This window comes from Passer domesticus, chromosome 7 (assembly GCF_036417665.1).
Source record: "Passer domesticus isolate bPasDom1 chromosome 7, bPasDom1.hap1, whole genome shotgun sequence".
Lineage (NCBI taxonomy): Eukaryota > Metazoa > Chordata > Aves > Passeriformes > Passeridae > Passer > Passer domesticus.
The window spans coordinates 48,106,061-48,128,410 of NC_087480.1; the positions used below are offsets into that span (position 1 = coordinate 48,106,061).

The following is a 22,350-nucleotide window of genomic DNA, read 5'->3' on the forward strand; positions in this document are numbered from 1 at the left end:
TTAAAGAGAATGATATTCATTATATAGAAGGGCAAATGGGCTACCAGTTATTCTTTGTAGAAGCTTTTAATAGGAAACTGAACAGTAATTTGTCCACATTTATTTTCTATATTTCATATTTGTAATTTCTGTGAGGTAGTATTTTGTTTTTTCACAGTTACTTCAACCTTTCTGAAATGTCTGGCATGCCAGCAAGTTTATTGAAGAGGCTTAATTATTCTCTATCCTTTGTTTAGAAATACATTGCACTTGCGTTCCTTATCAAATCTTTTCTTCCTTTAGTACCAATACACTTGAGTAAAACTTACTATCCAGATTGTTAGCTCCAGTTCCTCTGACACAAGATACTTTCTACACAGAAATCTGATTTGCAGTCAGATTAAAACACACTTTCTTGTAGTTTCAGAATTGGTTTTCAAATTGAGGTCAGCAGGAGCACAAGGTTGTCAGTTAGCAAAACTGGTCTCATGCAATACTGTCCTTGTGCCAGGTTTTAGCCTCACCTGCTTTGATTTTCTATCACCAGGGTCCTCCAGGTCCTCCAGGTTTACCTGGTCCTTCAGGGAAGAGAGGTCCTCGGGTGAGTAAAACATCTGTGTTCTTCTGCACCTCTAGGCAGGTCACCAATAATCAGACTGGAGTTTGCATAATTTTGTTTTTCTCAACTTTATTCATATGCTTAGTGATTATGAAAGTGTGTGATTCTGAACATTTGGCAGATAGGTTAAAGCAAGATAAACAGACTGTCTCTCCTGCTCTGAGCTTCCAGCATAGTTAATTCCATGTATGGATGCATACACTGAGCATTGTTATATTTGTACCTGGCTTTTGCTGCTCCCAGAATTAACTTCTAGTTTTTCCATGCTGCTCCCATCTGCTGCAATCTAAAGCCACATTCATTTGTTTTGGAGCGAGGGGGAGTGAGCAATGCAGCCTCAGAGGAGCAGGCACAGATACAAAATTAACCACTGCAAGACAGCATGGAGGGGGAAAGTAATCCCAAAAATCTCTTCCAGTCTCTTGAGCTTCAGCAGCTTGATGCTAGGTTGCTGTCAGGCTGCTTTGCTAAGGAATGAGCTACAGTAGGGAATAGTTTATCTGGTGTGAGTGGGTGCAGCCCAGCAGGAGCGGGGGCAGCAGGGGCTCTGCCAGTGACCTGTGCCCCCACTGCCATGAGCAGGGGAGAACAGGGTGCAGTGGAGGCTGAATTTGTGTTTGTGCAGTTGTGCACTAAAACTCCTTGAGCAGTCCCTGAGGTTGTGGTTGATCAGGGGGGTTTTAGGGGAAGGGCAGCTGGGGGGAGCAGCTGAAGGTTTGGTGTGGGGATGATTTCAGGCTGTGGTAGCTGGGGATGTGAATGGTTGTGGCTGGAGTCAGCAAGGCAGATGGGAAGTGGGAGAAAAGGGGCTCACATCAGATGTGTAGGAGGAGTTTTGGTTCAGCCTTTGAGGAAGGTTTAAACAAGATGCTGCTCAATAGCCTGTTGAAAGCCAGAACAGCACAGGGTGTTCTAAACTTGGCCTGATGGGTGGGAAGGGCACTGGTCAAAGAGACCAAAAACCAAACTGATGTTCCAGAGCATTTTGGAAGCAAAGGGAGAAGAGGCACATTTAAAAGTACAAAATGAAAAGTATTCCTTCAAATTAATCTCTTCACGACTTCTTGGATCCTTCTGTGAAAGAGCTGACAATTCTTACAAGTCAGATTTTTTGTGTTGCACACTGCCTCTGGCAAGGATGTGTCTGGCATCAGAGGCAGGATCTCACATATCCAGGTAGATCCTCACAACTGGAAAGTTTTCTCTGTTTTAGAGGAGGCTGTTCAAATGTTTAAAGCCATGCTTGTTGGTAAGATTGCCCTTGCCCAGCTGCAATTTGTTTGGGATTTTTTTTCTGAAGGTCTTTTTACAGGTATAGAGTATTTAAAAGCACAGTGCTCTACTGTGCGAGGTCTCTGGGGTAATTATTGTGTAGGATACACTTTCCAGTGTGAAGGGACAGCTTACAGTAAGGTGCCTGGAGAAGTATGAAAATAGCTGAGATGAATATTTACTAGTAGTTCTGAGTTTAAAGTATATTTATACAGGCCAAGCAAGTCTATAAAACTGTTTATTTGATAAAAAACTAAATGGTTTTGAAATGTCAGTGTTCTTTACTTTGTACAATACTGATAAATTCAGGGAGGAGCAGCTAGTGATGATGTAAATTATGACAGGAGTTTTGTGAGCCCAAAAGCCTGTGTAACCTTTGTTGACTCAAAATTCAGACCCTCATCTAGCAGCCTGCCCTGTGACATCTGTTTTCCTTTGCATGAGTTGCCCTTTGTGATCCTGAAATGTGATTCAAGGTGTCAAAGGGAAACAGCAGAGTACAGAGCTGCATTGCCCGGGCCTTCTTCAGGGTGTGTGTCCAAAGTGATCCTGACAGAGACCCACATGGCTGGGACTCTTGGGGCAGGTATGGTTAATGGTTAGAGACTTCGTTGAAAACCGATTTTGACTCCTGTAGTTGTATGGTAAAGAAGCTCATGTGTGACAGTATTTTCTAAGTGTCTTGGCTTGTTCCAAGTTTCTTGATAGTGAAGTTTCAGAAGTAGAGATGTCATGAAACTCCTCTGATGCCTCATTCCATGAGAATCCTTTTGCAGTTCTGTATTCCAGGTCAGTAACGCTGCAGCGGCAAAAGCAGGAGCCACTGCAGCACTGCTGGCACTTTCTATTTGTTTCCTTTCTCCTAAATCCCTGAGAGTGCCTCCAGAGCTGCCAGTGTGCAAATTAATCTCTCAAACAGCACGTGGGATTAGCATTTCTGTGGGGTTATGTCAACATTGTCATGAGTGAGAGTGAGCACTGAAGAGATGCAGCTTTCAGTGTTACTGCAAGGTGTAATTGGTAAATGAGCCCTCTTTTGGGGGAAAGACAAACACTGAGTTTATCTGTTATTACACCACTGAGTATACAAGAAAGTCCAAAAGTGTTCTTATTATATTTGGATTTTGGAAGAATTTTGGCCTTAGTGAATGCAACAGAAGCTTTGTTGCCAGTTTTTCAGGGACAGATTTTCACCAGTTGGGTCCTTCAGCACTTGGAAGATGAATAGCTGCTGACAACCATTGCAACAAATATTTTCCCTAATGTGCAATTTTTCAAGGAGTGAAGATTGCTGAATGTGTTGCAGGAACAAACATTTATACTGTACAGTGTAGATAGTCTTGATAACTTATTCTGTTCCTGGAACAGTTGAAGTTGAATTGTTTTACTAACAAGTCCATTTTCTACACTGGCTGTGGGAGAATCAGGAGAGTCTGTGATTTATTTTTTTTTTTAAAGAAAGTGGGATACATTGCTTTGAGACACCTTCTAAGTCAGCAGGAACTCATCCACTTCCTTCATTTTGCAGTGTGTAGCTGGGTACCTCAGAATGTGATTTTTTCTGATTTTTATTCCATGCCTTCAAGTGTTGTAGCTGGAGAGCAACGTTGCAGTGACTATGCCAAACCTGTTAAGAATTACCTGGGAAGACAATAGAAACTGAGATTTGTAATAAAAAGGGGGTACTCTCCTTCATTTTTAATTTTTAGGAAGATGCGTATGTTTTATTTCTTGTGAATTGTTTGAAAATCCTAACCAGTGATTCTAAAAACAGGAAAGATGCAGTAGAATTGTTCTCTGCAATCCATTCACATTTGTTCAGTGGTGTACAGAGTCATCCCAGTCATTGTTCTGTTCATTTGTTTGGGGTTTTTTTTAATAGGGTATTCCAGGACCACATGGGAACCCAGGTCTGCCAGGATTGCCAGGTCCCAAGGTGAGTTTATTTATCCATGGTGACATGTAAATGCATGAACTTTTTGATGCTTTTTGGAAGCCCCAGAACTGTTTCCTACAATAGAAGTAATTGGCCTACTTTTGTTTACAGGTGGAGAATGCTACTATAAACATGTTTTAAGTAAATGTAATCAATCAAATTGAACTTCAGATCAAAACAAAATAGGAGATTATTCAGTAGAAAGAAAATCACCTATGTGTGCATAATGATGACTTGGAAGTGGTTATCTTTGCAAGTAATCTGTACTTCCCCAAAGAGTTCCTATAAATCAGCTTAGCCTCTGATAAACTGAGGTTTAAATGCTTAACTGCTGTAAACTTTTGCTTTGTTAAAAAAAAGGAAAAGTGTAGACTGTCAGTCCCTGTCAAATTGGTATTTTATTGTCCATGTCCAAGCTTTGCTATTTAAATATTCTAATATCTGCGACATTTTTATTTATTAATATGCTAGAATAATTTTCTGAAGATTTATGGAAGTTATATTTATAGTCAAAGACAAAATACTGGACTTAAAGCTCAAATAACATCTTCAACCTTGTGTAACATGGGCCCTTTAAATAGATTTGACAGATTTGTGCAGTTGCAGAATGCCTTCAACTCAAATTTAGTTTGAACAACTTGATAGATCTGTTAGGAAAAAGGCAGCACCATGATTTGTTTAGTATGATTCCTAATTGCAGGAATCTGACATGTCGTGACAGGTGCTAAAATCTGCTTGAGGACATAAAAAGAAATTGAATAAAGCTTTCAGTGCCAAGTACTGTAAAACCAAGTGATTCTGGCTTTTGTGTGTTTGTTTTTATCTAGTTCTATAGGGACAGTTAAGGATTCATAATTAATTTTTACTATATTTATGCTGGCTTTGTAATAGAATACATTGCTAGGAAAAGAATTAATTTTAACCAATTACTCCTAGGCTCTGTTTTATAATTTATTTTCTCCCTCTGCTGGATGACAATTTTGATCAGTTCTGTAGCTCTGTCCATTAGTTTAAGAATAGAAGGAATTGTACATGTGTGTATGTACCTATATTTTATTTAAATATAAGTATATATATTTTATTAAGTATATATTACTAGGTGCTTAGTGATCTCTGTAATTTCTGTTAGGTTATAAATTATCCTTTTGATACAGGCATATTCTGAAGTGGTTTTCTCTAAATAAAAATCAACTCGGTGCTCCTGAAGTTTTGTCTATGAAGATCCAGTTGACCACACTGAAACTTGTTTGATATTAAACCTGGCAGATGAGTTGCAAGAATTTTCTAGCAGTAGATGAAGGCAGAATTTTATTCTCTTTAAGATGCATGAATGTTTCCCTCCTGTGCTGAAGGATCCTTTATGCAGCTGCTCCTGAAACAAGGCACAACTTTAATATCGTTGCAGCAAAGTGTCCAGCCCTGAGTGAGGGCCAGCAGTTCCAAGCAATATCCAACCCCTCAGCATTTAATTCCTGATAAACACTTGGGGTGTTTTTAAAGTAATGTAAGGTATCCATGGGCTTTGGCTTTATTCTTGGCTCTTTGAAAAATAGATTAGTTAAGAAAATCTAAATTTGTGGATTCTAGCACTGTGGGAAGGCTGAGCCTGAGGAAACCTGAACAAGGTTATGGTTCATGCAGTAATATACAGCCTGATAATCCTGCACATTGTTGGAGGAACAACTGGTGCCCTCAAGTGATGGACACTGGGGCAGAGCAATTTGGCTGGAGCATCTGCTCTAATCCTGCTTGGATTTACTAAAAAATCTGCTTTTCAAAGTTTTGTGACTTTACAAAATTTGGAAAAGGTAAATCTCATTTCAGTGTAAACCTGCGCTATTTTATTTTATTTTCTAGTTCTTTACTGAAAAAGTTATGAGAAAAATATCTATAATGGGAAGCACATTCACATTTTTTTCTGTTCTTGCTGTAATAGTTGAGAATACTTGTTATAGCATATATTATTAGAAATTCTCTCCTGATGGTATTATTGAGCTTAATTTCTCTGTGACAGGGCCCTAAAGGAGACCCAGGATTCTCTCCAGGACGAGCAAAATGTGGAGAAAAGGTATTATATACTGAATTATAGAACAATGTTTTGTCTGTCCCATTCTTCTGTGAAGTCTCGTTTAATAGTCAGATAAATTATAACAGAAAAAATGCTTTGTATTTAATTTAACACTGATATATTTTAGCAGTTAATTATGTTAGAGTGACCACTGTAGACACAGGTGACATAATGAATCCAAGGAAAATTAAAAAATTTATGAAAAGTTGAAACTTAAATTATGTATTTGATTTAATTTATAAAAATGAAATGTAAGGACTATAGAACAATGAAATTGGATTAGATTCACACTGGTATAACAAAGTACAGATTCCAGTTTTCCTTAGTACCTTGCATTATTCCAGAAAGTTGTGTAAAACAGAATTTGGTGATGACAAGTGCACAAATTACTGCACGTTGTATTGTATTTAACCGCTTTTCAAAATAGCTAAAATTTGTCTTTTCACTTAGAGGCTTTTCCTGCTACTGCCTCCTAAGCAGCTTTAGCCAAACTAGTTGTTGCTTTCTCTGCCCAAATATCTGAGTATAAATATTCAAATATTCCGTTCTTCATAGAAATTGTGGGCTTGAAAACTTGTGATTGTTTCATTTTCAGGTTGGCACTACAGTTTCCTACACAGTAATGTGATAGCACTTAAAATGTAGTTGAATGTTTGCATTCTAATATGTTAGTCTGTGCTGTATGTTTAAGAATATCTTGCATTTATGTTAAGTTCTATTATGAGCATTTACTAGTAGATCAGTTGTGGAATATTTGTGCCAAGTAGGAAGCACTGTAAGATTTGAGGACTACTCTCTGTTATGAAAAAACATCAGCAAATAACTATGGTTTCCTAGCTGTTGATGTGTACATAACTTATTTTTAGTGCATCCATGCTGTCAAACCCTAAAATTCACAAATATTTGTTGTCAGTGTTGATGCACCAATGAGAAATTGAAGTGCACCTTCCACAGAAATATCTTAATCTAGCCAGGTTTTTGGCAATCAGATCATAGTGTGGTGAGCTGTACATGGCTGCCTGAAACTCGAGCTGTGTTCTTTGGCATGAACCCAAGCAGCCACAGAACATCTAAAGCCCATATTTGTATAACTATCCCTAAATACATATAGACTGCATCTATAATCCTGAATTTTGGGATTGATATGCATTTTTATAGTTCTTATTATTTTGCATTCTTAATTTTTTCTCTCAAATCAAATTTGCTTGCTCTAATTAATAGGCTTACATTTACTTGGACAGTAATTCACTTCCAGGATGCATTCCTTGACTTACTGGGTTTGAATTCGGGCACTAGTCATGAAAGAGTGAATCTCTTCACTGTGAGTCCTGGGCAAGAAGAAGAGCTGAAAAAACCTTCCTTCCTTCCCCATCTGCAACAACCATGAAAATCTGTCTTTTTTCCATCTCCCCAGCATCTGAGATTCCCTGATTCTTATTGCCATCTACCATCATGTGGTTGTGAAGTTTAAAGAACCTAAAGGGAGCAGCAGTGTTCCCCCACAGCCTCTTTGTCCTTGTGCACCTTTCACAGAGATCAGATTCATGCTGTGTTTTGACAGCACACACCATAATGGTGTCCTGGCCCTTGGCTGCTGATTGTTGGCATAACATTAAAAACAAACAATCCACAGCAGTGGTTATATATATATATATGTATGTATTAATTTGAGGTGAAACCACTGTTTCTGAGGAAAGGGTTGCCTCAAGGGCTGTATGACTTCTTCACTCCTGTTTGTGTTGGCTCAAAGTAAACATTGTGAGGTTGTGAACCAGGTTTGTTCCAGCCATGATTTGGCCATGTTGCAGGAGCAGACATGTTGCACCCAAAGGTTGCAGTTGAGGAACTGTTGCCTTTTCAACTTTCTTCCTCTAAAAAAGTAATAAAAATCAAACAACATTAGCTAGTTCTCCATACCAAATGTCCAAGAGTGCAGAGAAGATATTAAGTGCTACATGTTTATAACCCTGGGTGATGTTGCAGTGAAACATATTGATTCTGGCTGTTTTGTTTTTCAGGGTGATCGAGGTCCCATGGGCTCTCCAGGCCCACCTGGGACCAAAGGCCAGAAGGTAAGATGCTGTTTCCATTTCCATGTAACTCATCCTGGCTCAAATCAGTGCCCACCAGGTGGATGTCTGATGGTCAGGAGGTGGCAGAAGAACTTTAGGCTTGCTGTTGGGACTGTGTCTACCGTGCAAAACCTCCCCTTCCAACAATTCAGTGGGATCATCATAGCAGGATGTAAATCACAGCTGTTTATGTTGGTGTTCTGCAAAAGGCATGGTGTGTCCCTGTTCCCTGTTCAGAGAAAAATGCTACTAGGGAAGGTAGGCTTACCTGTGAAATGAAACCATTTCACTTCAATTGTGCTCAATTTCAGGACAGTTTTATGCTATAATACAGCATATAAAGTGGTTTTTTTTTTGTGTTTTTCCTTGTATTAGTCTGAAGACCTCATAGGACAGAAGACCCCCCTTTCCCTCTCCCCTGAATTGAGTGGGCTGTACAGAGAGGCCAGTACCTGCCCCTGCAAGCCAGGGCACTTGGGGGAGGGTTGGCACCAAAGTCAGCCCTCCTGGGCAGGGGCTTGCCAAGGCCATGGCAGTGCTTTAGAACCACTGCAGTGCTCAGGGTTACAGTGCTGTGCAATGGCTCTGGGAAAGAGCTTTGCCAAGATTGGCTACAATTTCTGCTCTAGTTTATTCCCTATCTGTGTGTGATAGTAAATCATGAGAGTCCAGGTCTATAAAATCGTGATAAAATTTGCATACTGAAGTAGAACACAGTAGGAATTGTGAAAGGAAAAGTGTTAGTTTCAACCAGAGAAGGGCTCTATATTTCATTTTGTCTTTACTTTGGCATCATGTAAGGGTAAGGCTAATAAGCAAATTTCAAAAGCAGTATAGCTATGGTAAGATCAGCATTATTCTGTTAAGTGTCAGCTTTATGCTACTGAGTGTCTCCCAGTGCTTCTTCTACAGAATCCTATTTTCCTGGAGCAGAAGGAAACTCCAGTCCTATGAGAGAAAAGAAGTATTTCTATTCCTTGGGATATTTGGGCTCAGTTGCTAGGTGAAGTCTTAGTTGTGGAATAAAGATCAGCAAACAAGATAGAATGGAACTATTAAGGAAAAATAAAACAAAGCTGTTCTCTGATGAAACATGTTTTCAAAAGTCAGCATTGTGAGGACTCCTGACAGCACATGGGAGTCCTTTTATGTGCTGCACTTACTTTCCCTCTGTAGCTGATGTTTGTAGTGTTAGTCATAACAACTTTACCTACTGGCTTTTACAGGTTACAGGGGCTTCTTGGCACTCTAGTGTAGTTGCCAATGTTGTGCTAGATTTTAATTACAAATACCTAGAAATTCTGGTAAAGCACAATGGGTAGCAGTAAAATGGAAAGGCTCAGCCTAAATAGTCCTGGCTGTCATGTACAGACTGCTGTATACAGACTTCACTCAGTCTGGGTCCCACTGTGCTGCACATGGTGGAAGTCAGACATCTAAACTTGCTACGTTTTAGTTGGCAGTAAATATTTTTTCTCTCACGCAGACTGAATTATTCTTACAACTTGCTGTGTTTTTGAAATGTGCTTGAAGTTTGTATTTGGAAGCTTCAAACCATTCTGTTTCATATTGAGCTTTTAAGTCAGAGAATTAATCTTCATTAGAATTTGGAAGGTAATTAATTTTTCAAACTGGTGCATGTGAACTTGTATTCTTATTCTTCATTTTAGCTCAGATTAAACTTAGTTATGTGGGTATGCTCAAGAATACAAATTCAAGCTAATAAAAAACTAAGAATTTGAATGGGATTAGCTAAGTCACAGGAAAAGAAACCTATGTGTGAAAACTGTCTCTTTGGAATGGTACTCACTTTACCATGGTCTAGTTCCATTCCCAACCCACACAGAGTGAGTTACAATGAATTAAGGTCATGTTAACTCTGAATGAAAATATGGGCATACTGTTCTAAAACATGGGTTAAGAGCAGTTTTACTCTGACAGAGGTAAAATGCTGTTGTGTAGAAACACGAAAATCGGAAATCAGTCCTTCATCTCCCTTTTTTGTGTGCCTTCTTTTGGGTCTGTCTGTACTGGTGTTAATCAGCTAAAATGACCCACTTTGAAATAATTGTGGTAAACTTTTCTTTGAGCATTCCTGTGTATAGCTTTCCTTTTGTTCTAGTACAAATAAGGAAACTTCTGAGGGGTCTCTTCTAGCTATGCCTACTTCAGTTGATCATTTAAGTATAGAGAGAAGATAAAATTCTGTAATGGGTAAAATGCAGGAGATAAAGGCTTGGCTGGGACTGTAAGAAATTGTAGTTTCCTGAGGCATACTTCAAAAACTAAAGAGGAGTCACCAGTTTATGCCAAAATTGTCACCAAGCAAAATAATTTTATCTTTTAACTTTGTATATGATAATAAGATTAATTTCATGCAGCAATACTGTTGTGGTCACACAGAAGCTTATCTGAAACTCTGGAATACCTGATCTGCTGAAATCAGTGGCAGAATTACTTTTTATGCCAGTGAGCCTCAAGTCTCCACTGAGTGATGAGAATCATCATGCTGCAAGGCAGATGGATGTTCAGCATCAGCCAAGACACTCCTGCTGCTCAGGCAGTGCCTTTGAGTCCAAGTTTATGATGGATTTCCAGCCAGAATAAGGATTGTTTTGGTCTTTCGTCTTTCAAGCTGTAGCTTTTGGATTTGTGTATTCCCAGTATCTCTTGCAAGGGATGTGGAGACCAGACACTTGGCTTCTGCATCTGTCATGCAACAGTCAAGGCTCCCTTCTAGGCCAGCTTGTCTGGATGTGTTTAGTGCAGTGCCAAGATGTTCAAGGAGGTGGTTCCTCTTTCAAGTGCACTGATGGAGGAGGCAGACTCCAGCTCCATTTTAATTCTTATTTTTTTTAAAGAGTTAAAATATGCTTGAAATAGCCGATGCACAGGGAGTGAAGTTCAAGAGTTTCATCTCTTTCTGTGGTTCTAGCCCCACAGAGATTCCTGGGATGATGTTTTCACTACCAATATAAATTCCATAGTATAAGAGCCAAAATTTGTTCTATATGGATTTTAAAAAGAGATATTTTGTGTCCTGGAAGGTCTGTCTTTCCTGAGCGTGTCCTAGAACAATCTGGCATGACTCTCTATACCCTTCCTCTGGGCTGCCTTTTTCAGAAAGGGCATTGTGACAAGGATTTGGGATGGGGAAATGCACAGTACAGAATCTGATGCACAGACAGCATCCCATGTATTCATTTGTTTGAAAGAGTACAAGTCTGAAACTGCCTTTAAGCATACTGATGTCTTGAAATTGTCTAAACTGCCAAGTTTCCTTACTTCTTTTCTCTAGCTTGGTTTTCATATGAGCTGCTAAAAGTAAACCATACCAATTCTTCAGGCAGACAAATCTGGATTTTTTTCTTTGATATAGAGAGAACAGAATAGAAAGAGAAGGTGCATTTTGTTTAATTGTATTTATCACAGATATCTTTCTCTACTTGTAGGGTCTTAAGGGTTACCCAGGACTGCAAGGGCCACGGGGTGAGCAGGTAAGGGATGCAAGCACCGTGCTCTGTACTCTGCAGGTGAACCATTAGAATAGGAGAATGTATAATCCATTGTAAGTGTTCAATACAAGCAAGCTGTGTAAACTGCTTAAGGAAATGTTGGACAAGTTTTGAACAAGAATTCAGATTGTGTTGTGGTCTGTATGGTAAAAAAGTAGTCTAAATGAAATGGAAAAGCTTATTCAGCTTGTTTTTTTACTACCACACCAGCTGGGTGTTGATGTAAAATTCTTATGAGACACATTTCAAACCTCTACTGATTTAATGCATTTTACATCTCCTAGCATGTGGGAAATGAAATAGTTATTCAGCACTTTTTTAAACTGCCATGTCAGTTCAGGAAGAAATTTGAATGTAATTTCAAAGACATCCAATTGCTAATGTCTCTTGTTAGCATTCATGGTGCTCCTAATGGCAGAGTAGATGGAAAGAGTCTCCTTTTGGATCACACTGAAAAGGAAATGGTGATGATAACTGATGGTAAACGCCTGAAAGGAGATGAAAACTCAAAGGCATCATTCATGACTTTGCTGAGTTTTATGCCCAAACTTTAACTGAATGAGTGCTGATTTTTATTACAGCCTCACAGGATGTTTTCTGTGATGACTGTAATCTATCAGTGAGACAGAGATAACTAGTGGGGAAAAAAAAAGTTAATTCTTAACATCAGAAGAGGAAGGTGGAGACTTTCATGATTTATCCAGTGCTATATTGACCTGATTCTGGAAGAAACAAAACAAAAATTGGCTTTGTAAGGACAAAAGGATTCTTTAATAGAAAATTTAATGTATTTGTTTTGAATACATCTAAGACCAGTGCAATTACCTCATTAGCTCCTATAGCCCTCCTGAATTATTTTTGAATTATGGAAATAAGGCATCCACTGTTGTATTTCACAAAATCTTAGACACTTTTTAAAGGATATGTGACTGAAATTGGCAGAGTTACTTATGTATGATGAGTCAGTTTTTGGGTGTTCTGTGTAGCTTGCTTGAAGAGTAATTTTTCCATGTGCTTAAGCTGTGTCATACGAGTAGATGTTAAAAGATAAATGATAGAACAGACTCCAAACCATGACATTAAACATGTTTGTTGTTTATTATCCTGTTATTTCTTCCTTTTCCACTTAGGGAATTCCAGGAATGGCTGGCAGTATTGGGGCAGTTGGTTACCCTGGCAGGCAGGTGCAGTAACTATACAAATGTCTTTGCATTTTATTTTTTGTTTTTCTCATTTACTCTTTTCAAAAGTACCATATCTAACTCTGTTGAAACTATTAATTGTAAAAATGTATTTGTTTACATCCTATCTTTTTTCTTTGAAACAAAGCTCTTTTCCCTGGTAGTGGTTGGAGGGAATGTTGAGTCTCATGTCTTTTAAACTTGGATGTGTTAGATGCAGTAATGCTGTTCCTTTCTGGTGTATATAGAAGTCATTACCAAAGAACTGGATGTCTGAATACTTTATACTCCCTTCATAAAACTCATGTGGTTCTCTGTGGTTTATCTTATTTGTATTTCAAGTCCAGAGGCAGTAGGAAACTACCTGTTCCTCCTGGTTTTTCACCAAGGTGTTTATTTCACTGCTGTTTATTTCTTCAGTCCATCAGGGAAGGGGAACATTAAAATTATATAAATACTGATTTATGTATAAAGTAACAGATACCTCAGTGCAGCAATACAAATAAGATAAAAAGTAGAAATGCTCAGCATCTTCCTCTTGTAAAGGTATGTGAGCCAATTGACAACAGCTGACTTTGTGGTTTTGTATCTGCTTAAAGGGTGAATTTCACCGATTCAGTGTATTGTTGGATTAAGTTTGTAGTGGCTATATATTTCAAAGTTTCAATACAATATTTTGTAGAATAATGGATGATAACATGTTTTGTATTGAATCACATAAAATGTTTAGAGCATTTGGACCACATATGCAATTCTGACACTAGCTTGAACGTAATTGAAATGTGTCCAAGTACAAAAGCTCATAAAAATTCTTGTGAAATTATGATCACTGTGTCTGGAAAAAAAATTTCTCCCGGAAGAAATAATTTTAATGTAATGGAAGTTTCAGTCATGATCTATGTCTCAGCCGTGCACTAATGGGAGACCTTTCTGAACACAGTCCCAGGGGAGTACTCGATGACACTTTCTCCTATCTTAAAAATTTCAAGACTGTGTTGCCAGCTTACAGTTAACAAGTGCTGTTGCAGTTCTTTTACATAGAGCATATCTGATCGTTTAAAATTAATTACAATCTTTTTGTAACAGGGCCTAGCTGGACCAGAAGGTAACCCAGGTCCTAAAGGAGTAAGAGTAAGTAAGCATCCTAAGCATTTTGATATTCATGTCTATTTTTACCCATATAGTAGGTAAGAAAGGGGGTGAGGAATTTAATTCAGCTGTGCCAGCTGTATGCCTGCAGAACCACAATGCCTTTATAGAACCCACAAATGAGAAAACTCAGAGCTTCTTTCAAAATATGTGCAAGAGTTTATTTTTCTCCCATGGTGAGCAGCAGCTTTCCATTGTTGCCCTTCCTCTCACTTGCATGCAGAAGAGAAAAGAAAGCCCTGCTGGGTGTGAGGGCTGAGTGGATGTTTCTCAGGCCTGAAGCTTTATTTCCATCATGGAGGCTGTCAAGAAGGGAGACAGATCTGACATTTGCAATCTGTAACAGCTACAGAAGTAGATAAAGGGAAACAGTCTTGTCACATAAAAACCATGAAAGGGATCTTGAGATTTTGGAATGATTCAGTCATAGTTATATGTATCCCAGGCTCTGAAGGTTCTCAATGCTCCACGCATCCAAGGTTTGGTTATTCTTGGAAGCAAAATAGATTGATTTTTATTCCTGTCTGGTTTGGGGTTTTCTCTCTGTATGTGCCTTTTATCGTGCTCTTTCTCTGTTTCTTGGTGGTTTGGGTTTATTTGAGGGCTGTGGGTTTGTTGGTTTTGTTTTGGTTTGATTCTTTTGGGTGGGTGCTGTGTAATTTAGTTTTCTGTGAATAGACACATGAGCATGCCTACGCATGCTTGTGCATGGATAAGTATTTCTTCAGACTGACTCTCACCATCAAGGAGAGGGCAAAGTTTTCCAGAAACCTGTATATTGCTGGTAGCATCTAGAATTGGAAGGAGGCTTTTGGTGGCTGTTTTCAGGCCCTCAGCTCATGTGCAGGTTGCTCAGCAGTGTATTGTGTTCTCAAGTGTCAATTATTATCACCTTACTGTGTTGCAAGAGTTGATTTTGTTTTTTTTGGTGTAGTTGCTAGAAGCCTTTACCTGCAGCAGCTTCTCAAACACATGTCTGGGGGTTTTGGAATGTTGGGTTTTTTTATGCCACTTTTGATTACAGTGATGGGGGAAAAATTAGTTTGGCAGGATCAAGTGCCAACAGACATTGCGCCCTCAGGGATTGTTTCATTTATGTTTCTTCAGTTTATTTTTGTTCAGATTCTCATCTGCATTTTGACTTGTTCTCCCTTCAGTGAACAAGACATAAGTGATCCCAGTCACTTTCCTGAAAGTTACTGCTTCTCTGTTTACACAAAGCTAAAAATGGCCAATGCCTGAGTCATTTTAGGGGAAAACACCTTAAGGCTTAATCTTGTATGTGAATTCTAAAAGTAACTTCCAGTAAAAATGATGACACAGCCCTCTTGACACATATTCCTGTGCCTTGGAGGTGTTTATCAACAGGATAGGAAGTATCTTTAGAGCTTTAGGTTTAAAATATTCCTATAATCAAGCTGTGCTCTGCTTCTCAGCTGTTTTAAGTAACTGTAGAAAGTAGATGTGCCTTTGTTTTCCTTACTCTCCTTAGGTCTGGATGACAAGGTAGGCACCATCTTCCATAATTAAAAAAAAAAATCAACCTCCAAGAAATTAAATCCTAGTCACATTTAAATTTCTAGCGTTTCACTGATAGTTTCAAATGAGCCTGAATTTATTTCCTGTGTCATGAGCTCTAGCTGGCCAGTACTGAGGGACAAGCAGCCTTGAAATCAAGCACTGTTCTTGCATTTTTAGGGTTTCATTGGACCTCCAGGTGTGGCAGGACAACCAGGACCTGAAGGAGAAAGGGTAGGGCTAACAGAACATTAAAGAAATGTTGATGTTTTTATGGTAATGCAATATATATTAGAATGGGGGGAAATGTACAAGGTTTAATCATTCATTTGTTTTTGGTGTTGTTTTTTTTTTGTTAAAAAGAAAACTGATTTGAAGAAAATAAGATGAATAGGACATACCCAATTAGTCTAATCAATGAAATGTCTTGGTGCTAAAGTAAAATGGAGAGCAGCTATAAGGTATTATTTCACTTTACAGCTGCAAGGATTAGGGTTCTTTTTTTCTTCAGCAAAGTGTGAATTTTTCATTTAAGCAATTTATTTTTGACAATAACTAATATTTGTGTCTTGTTGGATGATCTTTGCAGTAGAACCAGCCATGGAAGTGTTTATCTCTATCACTCTGCTTGAGCCTTTTCTTATTGCACTTGAGCAAAAAGGCTGCCTGGAGATGTACTGTGATGGAAGCAGGACAAGGGCTTTTCTCACAATTGCTCTGGCATTGCCCCAGGAAAGACAAAGTTTGTCTTTCCGCTCCAGGACATTGGCTCTATGATACTTTGCTCAACCATTTTTTGTATTTTTTTTTAAATGGTACTCCTCACACTGTGTTTTTTTCCAATCAAATGCAGGTTTAATTACTTGAATTTAAGTATTGAAGAAAAGAAAATCTGTTTATGATGGGTTATTTCTTTCCCAGGGTATCCCAGGCCTCCATGGAAAAAGAGGTCCTAAAGGGAGACAGGTAAAGATTCTAATATTTATTACAAATCCTGCTGCCAGTGTAAATCCACCTGGAATTAACTCTGTAGCTTTAATCAGCTGAAAAATGTTAGTTTTATTTTTGTCCATAAATGGCTTTCTATCACTTTCAGTTAGTACTTTTCAGAACTGTGCAGATTGTAAGCACTAAAGTGTGGAAGACTTATCACTGTGAGCTTTGTGGCAGGTTAGTGATATCAGCTAGGAGGAGGGTTAGAAGGTGACAGAAACACACAAATATTCTGTAAAATTGGTGTTAGCATGAGGTGCAGATATGATGCAAGCTTCTTAAGTCTGGTGTTGGTTTGGATGAAAATCAGCTTCTTCTAATGTCTGATATTTCTGGACTGTAGTAAATTAAAGCTGTCCTCTACTTAACATGTATTTCTACAGCTGAGAATAAACACAAATCTGCCAAGTACACATTATCAAGGTTTACATATTTCCTGTGGTGTGTCTTCAATGTCAAATGTTTTGTTTTCTGTTGGAACCATATTATTTTAGGTCTTTGAAGCTATCCAGGAGTTTCTAGTTTTAACTTTCTTGTGGTTTGAGATTGGAAAACACCATAGGGCTCTCCAGCTGTGCAGTCAGTTGTGCTCAGCAGTTCAGATGATTTTCATCTACCATGTTGAACAAATTTGTCCAGCAGTAGCATGATGATCATCACTTGGCCCTTGATGTATGCTATGGAATTTGTAGAGGATTCTGTTTCATTGTGTTTTGTTTTCTGTGAGATCTAACACCAGCCAAAAAAAGTCACTAGCCTACAAGAATTGCTTTGATATAAAGAAAGGCAAGCAAAATTACATTAAGTCTGTAGACTGCTCTTTCTGAAGCTGCCATGAGACCATACTGCAGTTTGCATATAATCTGGATGAAATGCTGCTCTGTATCTGAGCGCTGGGTGGGAAGGGCCCTGTGCCATCAATCCCTTGCAGAAGCTGCCAGTGTCTTGTGCCCCCCCCCCTGTGTCACAGGCAGCATTTAAAGGGGAGAAGAACCTGGGTGGGAATCCAAGGCTCGTGCTCAGTGTGAAATAGGAAGTGGAGGTGACAGCAGAGCATGCTGAAACACATTTTGCCTTCTGCCATCAGTCTGTGGCAGGTTTCACTGAGGCTTCTGCCTGCCAGTGCAGTGGTTCCTGTAGGAGTTGTCCCAGCCCACGGCTGTTGGTGCTGTGGTCAGCACTTACTTTCCATTTACAGTAAGAGCAGAGCTTTTGTCAGTGCCAGACTACGTTTTGTGAGGACTTTTTTTTGTATAAATCTGTTCAGAGAGGATTCACATAGGTGGCAGAGCAGCAAAAGCACCTCTGCAGGATGTCTGAGATTACCTTCATTCAGTTCTGATCTCTTTGTAGCATTGTCATTTCCTCAATCCCAAGGTACATTTCAATTCCTTTCTATGATCTATAAAGTACTTATTTGACTAAAGGCTGCTAATGTGGAGACCAGCCAGGACAGCAATCACATGGGAACCTGGCTTGAAGTACTTTGCTGGATCACAAGCTTAGAGAAGACATGTTATTTTAACCCCCAAAACAATGATAGCTGAAATGACAAAGTTTTTTGGCACAGTGCCCTGGAGTTCACAATGCTTTGGGACAGGGCACTAAAAGAAATTTGGCATGGGAATTCTACAGTGCCTGAAGTCAGGATCCTCACCTTTTGTTCTAGGATGCAGCTTATTTTTTTGGACAAAACTGTCCCTAATAATACTTGAGAAAATAAAAACCCTGTCTGATTGGCAGAGATCTTTTTGAAAGAAATGAGATCTGAAGTATAATATCATTTTTGGAAAGCAATTTTAAAGTATAGAAGTGAATCATGCAAGGGATTGCAAACATTTATAATTGACAAAATGCCGCTAATTAGTAGGTTTATGGAACAGTTGTTCATATTTGTAACATTTCTGACATATTTGAAATGGAAAAAAATATTCAATTGTCTGAATCTATAGAGTGAGGATTTGTTTTAATTTTATGTTTGTTTTGCATACAATATCATTTAAAGAAAATATTTCATGGTAGAAGTATATGTGTTCAATTTCTTTCTGTTGGCTAGTTCTGCAGTATTTCTAATGCATTTATTTCCTGGTAGTGTGATGCATTTTGCTTTTATTTGGGGGAAGATTTTTACATAGTTTTCTTCTGTCTGTGATTAGTTAAAACCAGTTGTCAATGTGTTAGAACAGACCGTGTAAATTTTACCAAGAATTCGGTAATCAAGTCCATTGTAACTGTAAAAACAGTTCAGGTTCTGTTTTATATTAAAGTTATGAATAATCATCCTTTGTATGCTTAACAATAATGTTAAATGATAATATTGATTTAATAAAACAGTTGTTGCACAGTAGTTTTATTATATTGCTTCCAGTTTTATACTTTTGTGACTGTTCATTTTGCTTTATTTTTCTACTTACTAAGATAGATTTTTCAGTATCAGTACAAAAACACATGCTGTTGAGAATGTGATTGCAATGACTGTGGGTGATCTGTCGCTTCTGTAACTCTTGCTGTGCTGGGGTTGTGCTGTATTATTTGTGATTCTGTCCCATGGCATCCTTCATTTCCCCTTTGAGGCCTTATCTGTAGTTTCAAAAGAATATACATGTGTGTTATGACAATTTTGCCTCTTCCAACATCTACCAATGGTAGGCAGTACAACCCAATTATGCTCTTTAGGAAAGGGTCATAAATTAATCTTTGGCTTCATCTTCAGTTGGTAGCTTTTAATAACATAGTCACTCTCAAATATCCATTTTGCATATGTGAAATTTTACACACATTTTGACAGCTGGGAAAAAATGACCAATGGTGTACAACCTTCAGAATCAATTAAATCTGCTTTATTGACCATTACCTAAGAAGCTCTACTTTTTAAATTATAAAGTGGCAAAAATATGAAGACCTGTATTGTCAGATCCTACAACTATAGATTCTTATTTGTGAGTTCTATGATCAGATGCTGAACAAAATTTCATTGCAGTGAGAGGAATTCCTGTGTCTAGCTTTTCTGAATTAACAGGAGAAAGCAGAAAAAATCCCCACCTAAAATCAGCTCAAAAGATGCTACAGAAGGCTGTCTCAGATTACTTCACATTATCATGCATGATGATAATTAATAGTTGTTTCAACATATTTTGGCAGTGTGCATCCATGTGTATATCTGTATAAAATGTTGCCTTCCTTATTATAAAAGTTTGGCTTGTTACTAAAGCCATATATGGTTTAAGCAGTGCTTAAACTTCTTTGATTTATGATATGATTTTTCCATCTCCTTGACACAGTTTTATATTGTCTTCCTGACTACTGTTGGAATGCTATTTTATGGTGATGTAGATCCCCCCATTCCACTGAGGAATGACAGTGCTGCAGCAGGCCCTGGGCTGGGCAGCTGTGTGGATGCTCTCTGAGCAAAGCAGCTTTAAAAGGCCAAATGAGCTGTACCTTGGAGCTGCAGCAGGTTTGAACATGGCCTTACTGAGGGGAAAGGTTAATGCCTCCAAGAACTGTTCTGCTACACATGGAGAGGAACAAAGACACTGGAAATACAAAGAAGACCATTTCTGATTTCTTGAGGCCAGTGCATCTCTCTGTTATCTCAGTACTCTAGTAACACTGTGTGACATTTTTCAATTCCAAGAAAAGTGTCTCTGCGTGTCATAGCTTGGATTTTTCCAGGTAGAATCCCTTTCCAGCTTAGTGTTTTGCCAGTTTTTTGGTAAACTCCTGTATAGACTTTACACTGTGGCTAAAAAATGCTTTTGACTACTCAGTTATCTGCACTACCTCCCTTCTTCTAATTTCATGCAGTGAATATATAGCAATCATGAAAATATTTCATGGTGCTGCTTCAAACTAATAGCATGAGTTTCTAGTTAGCTACACGTGGCTCTTCTAGTAAAATAGTGAGATCTGCCTAGCAATACTAAGCAGATAAAAATTAATTTAAAAAACACCCTCCCACCCTCATTCCCCCTAAAAAACCCAAACAAAAAAATCAAATAACTTTTCTTCAGCAACTTATATGCTTCTGCAGTGGGCAACATCTGAAAGAAGTAAAACAATTTTCAAAACCCTAACAGGAAGGAAGGAAGATTAGAGCCAGTAAAGTGGTGGAATTCCATTCCATTTTCTTTCTGAAGCAAGAAATGGAAATTCTGTTTTAAGCTTCAATGCTTGACTTGGCAAATCAGATTTCTTTCCTGTTCTGATACTCAAGTCTCTGAAGTCAAAACTCTCATAAAGTAAATGAGGCTTTACTATGTCTTGAGTTATTGTTTCAGTGTCTAGATGCAGACTAAGGCAAGTGTCCACATTGGTTAGAAAGATGAAAATTTTGATTTCTAATAAATATGAGACTTCATACTGAGATGCCAACCATTAATATTTGGGGATGAGTTAAGGAAAGAAGGATGGATGTTTTGGTGAATGTTGAAGCTAACAGGGAAAAAAAAAAAGAAAAAAGAGTTAAGAAATAAGAAAACAGGCTCCAAGAAAACAATTCAAGTAATACTTGTTTAATATTGCTCTGAAAGTAATTCAATTGTCTGCTTTTTCCATGTGTCCATTGTGTATAGTTGTATCATTTTGAGTTTACGACTTCAGGAGGCCAACAAATAGCATTAATCTCTTTATTTGAACTGTTTAGGTGAAACTTTCTGGTTTTCCCATTCCTCCATCACACTCCCTGAATCTATTTATGTTATCTTAATTCCCCAAATCGATAGGGATTCAGTGCTCAGACCACCTTTCGTGTCTTGAATAATAAAGAACAGGTATTTTCTATTCTGCTTTAGGGTTTTCCAGGTGACTTTGGAAATAGAGGCCCCCCTGGTCCCGATGGAAGTCCTGTAAGTACTGAATTGTGTGTTGATTGACATGATAAAATTTGTAAAACTCAATGTTAACTCTCCTCCAAAATTAAAGGAGACTTTTGCCTCAAAAGAAATGTCTTGAAGTCCCCAGGAAAATTTTGGACTGTTAACTTTCCCATGGAAATTGCTAGGAAACTACTATAATAAGTACAAAAAAGAGGAAGAAAATACTCAGAAAGCTGCCAAGAGAACACATTGTCCACTGCAGCATGTGCTGACTACCTTGAGAATCAGATCTCTTGCTGTCCTCATTGCATGAGTGATGAATGTTCTGTGTTTCAAAGTTCTTGCATTATCTATGACTTTGTGTTGTTTATTTAAACCATTATTCTAAGATCACCTTAACACAATAGGATTTGGCCTGCATGTGAAACCCCAGCTTTTGTGTGCTTGTGCATTTGATAGTTGATTTCATCCTTTGAAGTGGTACTGAACACAGTTGTGCCAGCATGTCATTTAGTGCATTGTAATCAGTGTGGTAAGAGCTTTGTCCTTGGCAGGGTGGTGTCCAGCCTGTGGCACAGTCACCTCGCTTCACAGGCTGCCCTCGAGGGAGCTTTGCTGGCTTGCTCTATTTGTAGGGAAACTCTGGCTGCAGACTCCAAACTCAGGTTTCCTTTGGTGTCAGAAGCCAGTGAAAGGCTCTGTGCAAGTGAAGAGAACAGCAATAAGTGCTGGGTAAAAGAGCAGCTGATTTAAATCTTCTTGCATTGTTGGGTGCTCCTTTGGAAACTGCTGTCAGTTTGCATCTAAAGATGTTTCTGATGTGGAGCAGAGTCATCAACTAGACAGAGTTTCTCTATTTTTTGAAGGTCTGCCTTGACGCCCATCTTAGAAACTTATTTTAGAACACTTACATGGATTTTGCTGGTGGGTTATCAATGTTTGGTGTCAACATTTTGGAACACAGGAAAGCATTTCTTGCACATTTCTGGTCCCTAAGGTAAAGCTTCCCTTGTTGGAATGTCAGGTGATATCAGTATGGTTTTCATCTTGAAAACCCACTGAGGAGTTGAGTGTCACCAACTGCTTTGCAAATGATATTAAAAGTATTAAAAGGTGAGTTCTTCCTTCCCCTCCTCGTACTCCCAAGTCTCCCTCCATTCCTGATAAAGCAGATATTGTCTTTCCACCAGATCTGCAGAACAGTGCTTTAATAGAAACAAGCTCAGAAAGC

The 22,350-nt window shown here is 38.5% G+C and overlaps 1 protein-coding gene across 33 annotated transcripts in view; it reads left to right on the top strand.

Moving 5' to 3' along the window:
• COL24A1 (collagen type XXIV alpha 1 chain) overlaps positions 1–22,350 on the top strand; it is a 171,784-nt gene that overhangs the window by 71,396 nt on the left and 78,038 nt on the right. For all 33 annotated transcript variants that reach the window (XR_010366410.1, XR_010366411.1, XR_010366412.1 and 30 more), the window contains 10 exons: positions 527–580; positions 3,753–3,806; positions 5,821–5,874; positions 7,893–7,946; positions 11,399–11,443; positions 12,592–12,645; positions 13,729–13,773; positions 15,490–15,543; positions 16,231–16,275; positions 21,096–21,149. Coding sequence is in view for 30 of the 33 variants with exons in the window: in XM_064428386.1 (XP_064284456.1) it covers positions 527–580; positions 3,753–3,806; positions 5,821–5,874; positions 7,893–7,946; positions 11,399–11,443; positions 12,592–12,645; positions 13,729–13,773; positions 15,490–15,543; positions 16,231–16,275; positions 21,096–21,149 (513 nt within the window). In the remaining 3 variants the exon portion in view is untranslated. The remainder of the gene's footprint in view (positions 1–526; positions 581–3,752; positions 3,807–5,820; positions 5,875–7,892; positions 7,947–11,398; positions 11,444–12,591; positions 12,646–13,728; positions 13,774–15,489; positions 15,544–16,230; positions 16,276–21,095; positions 21,150–22,350) is intronic.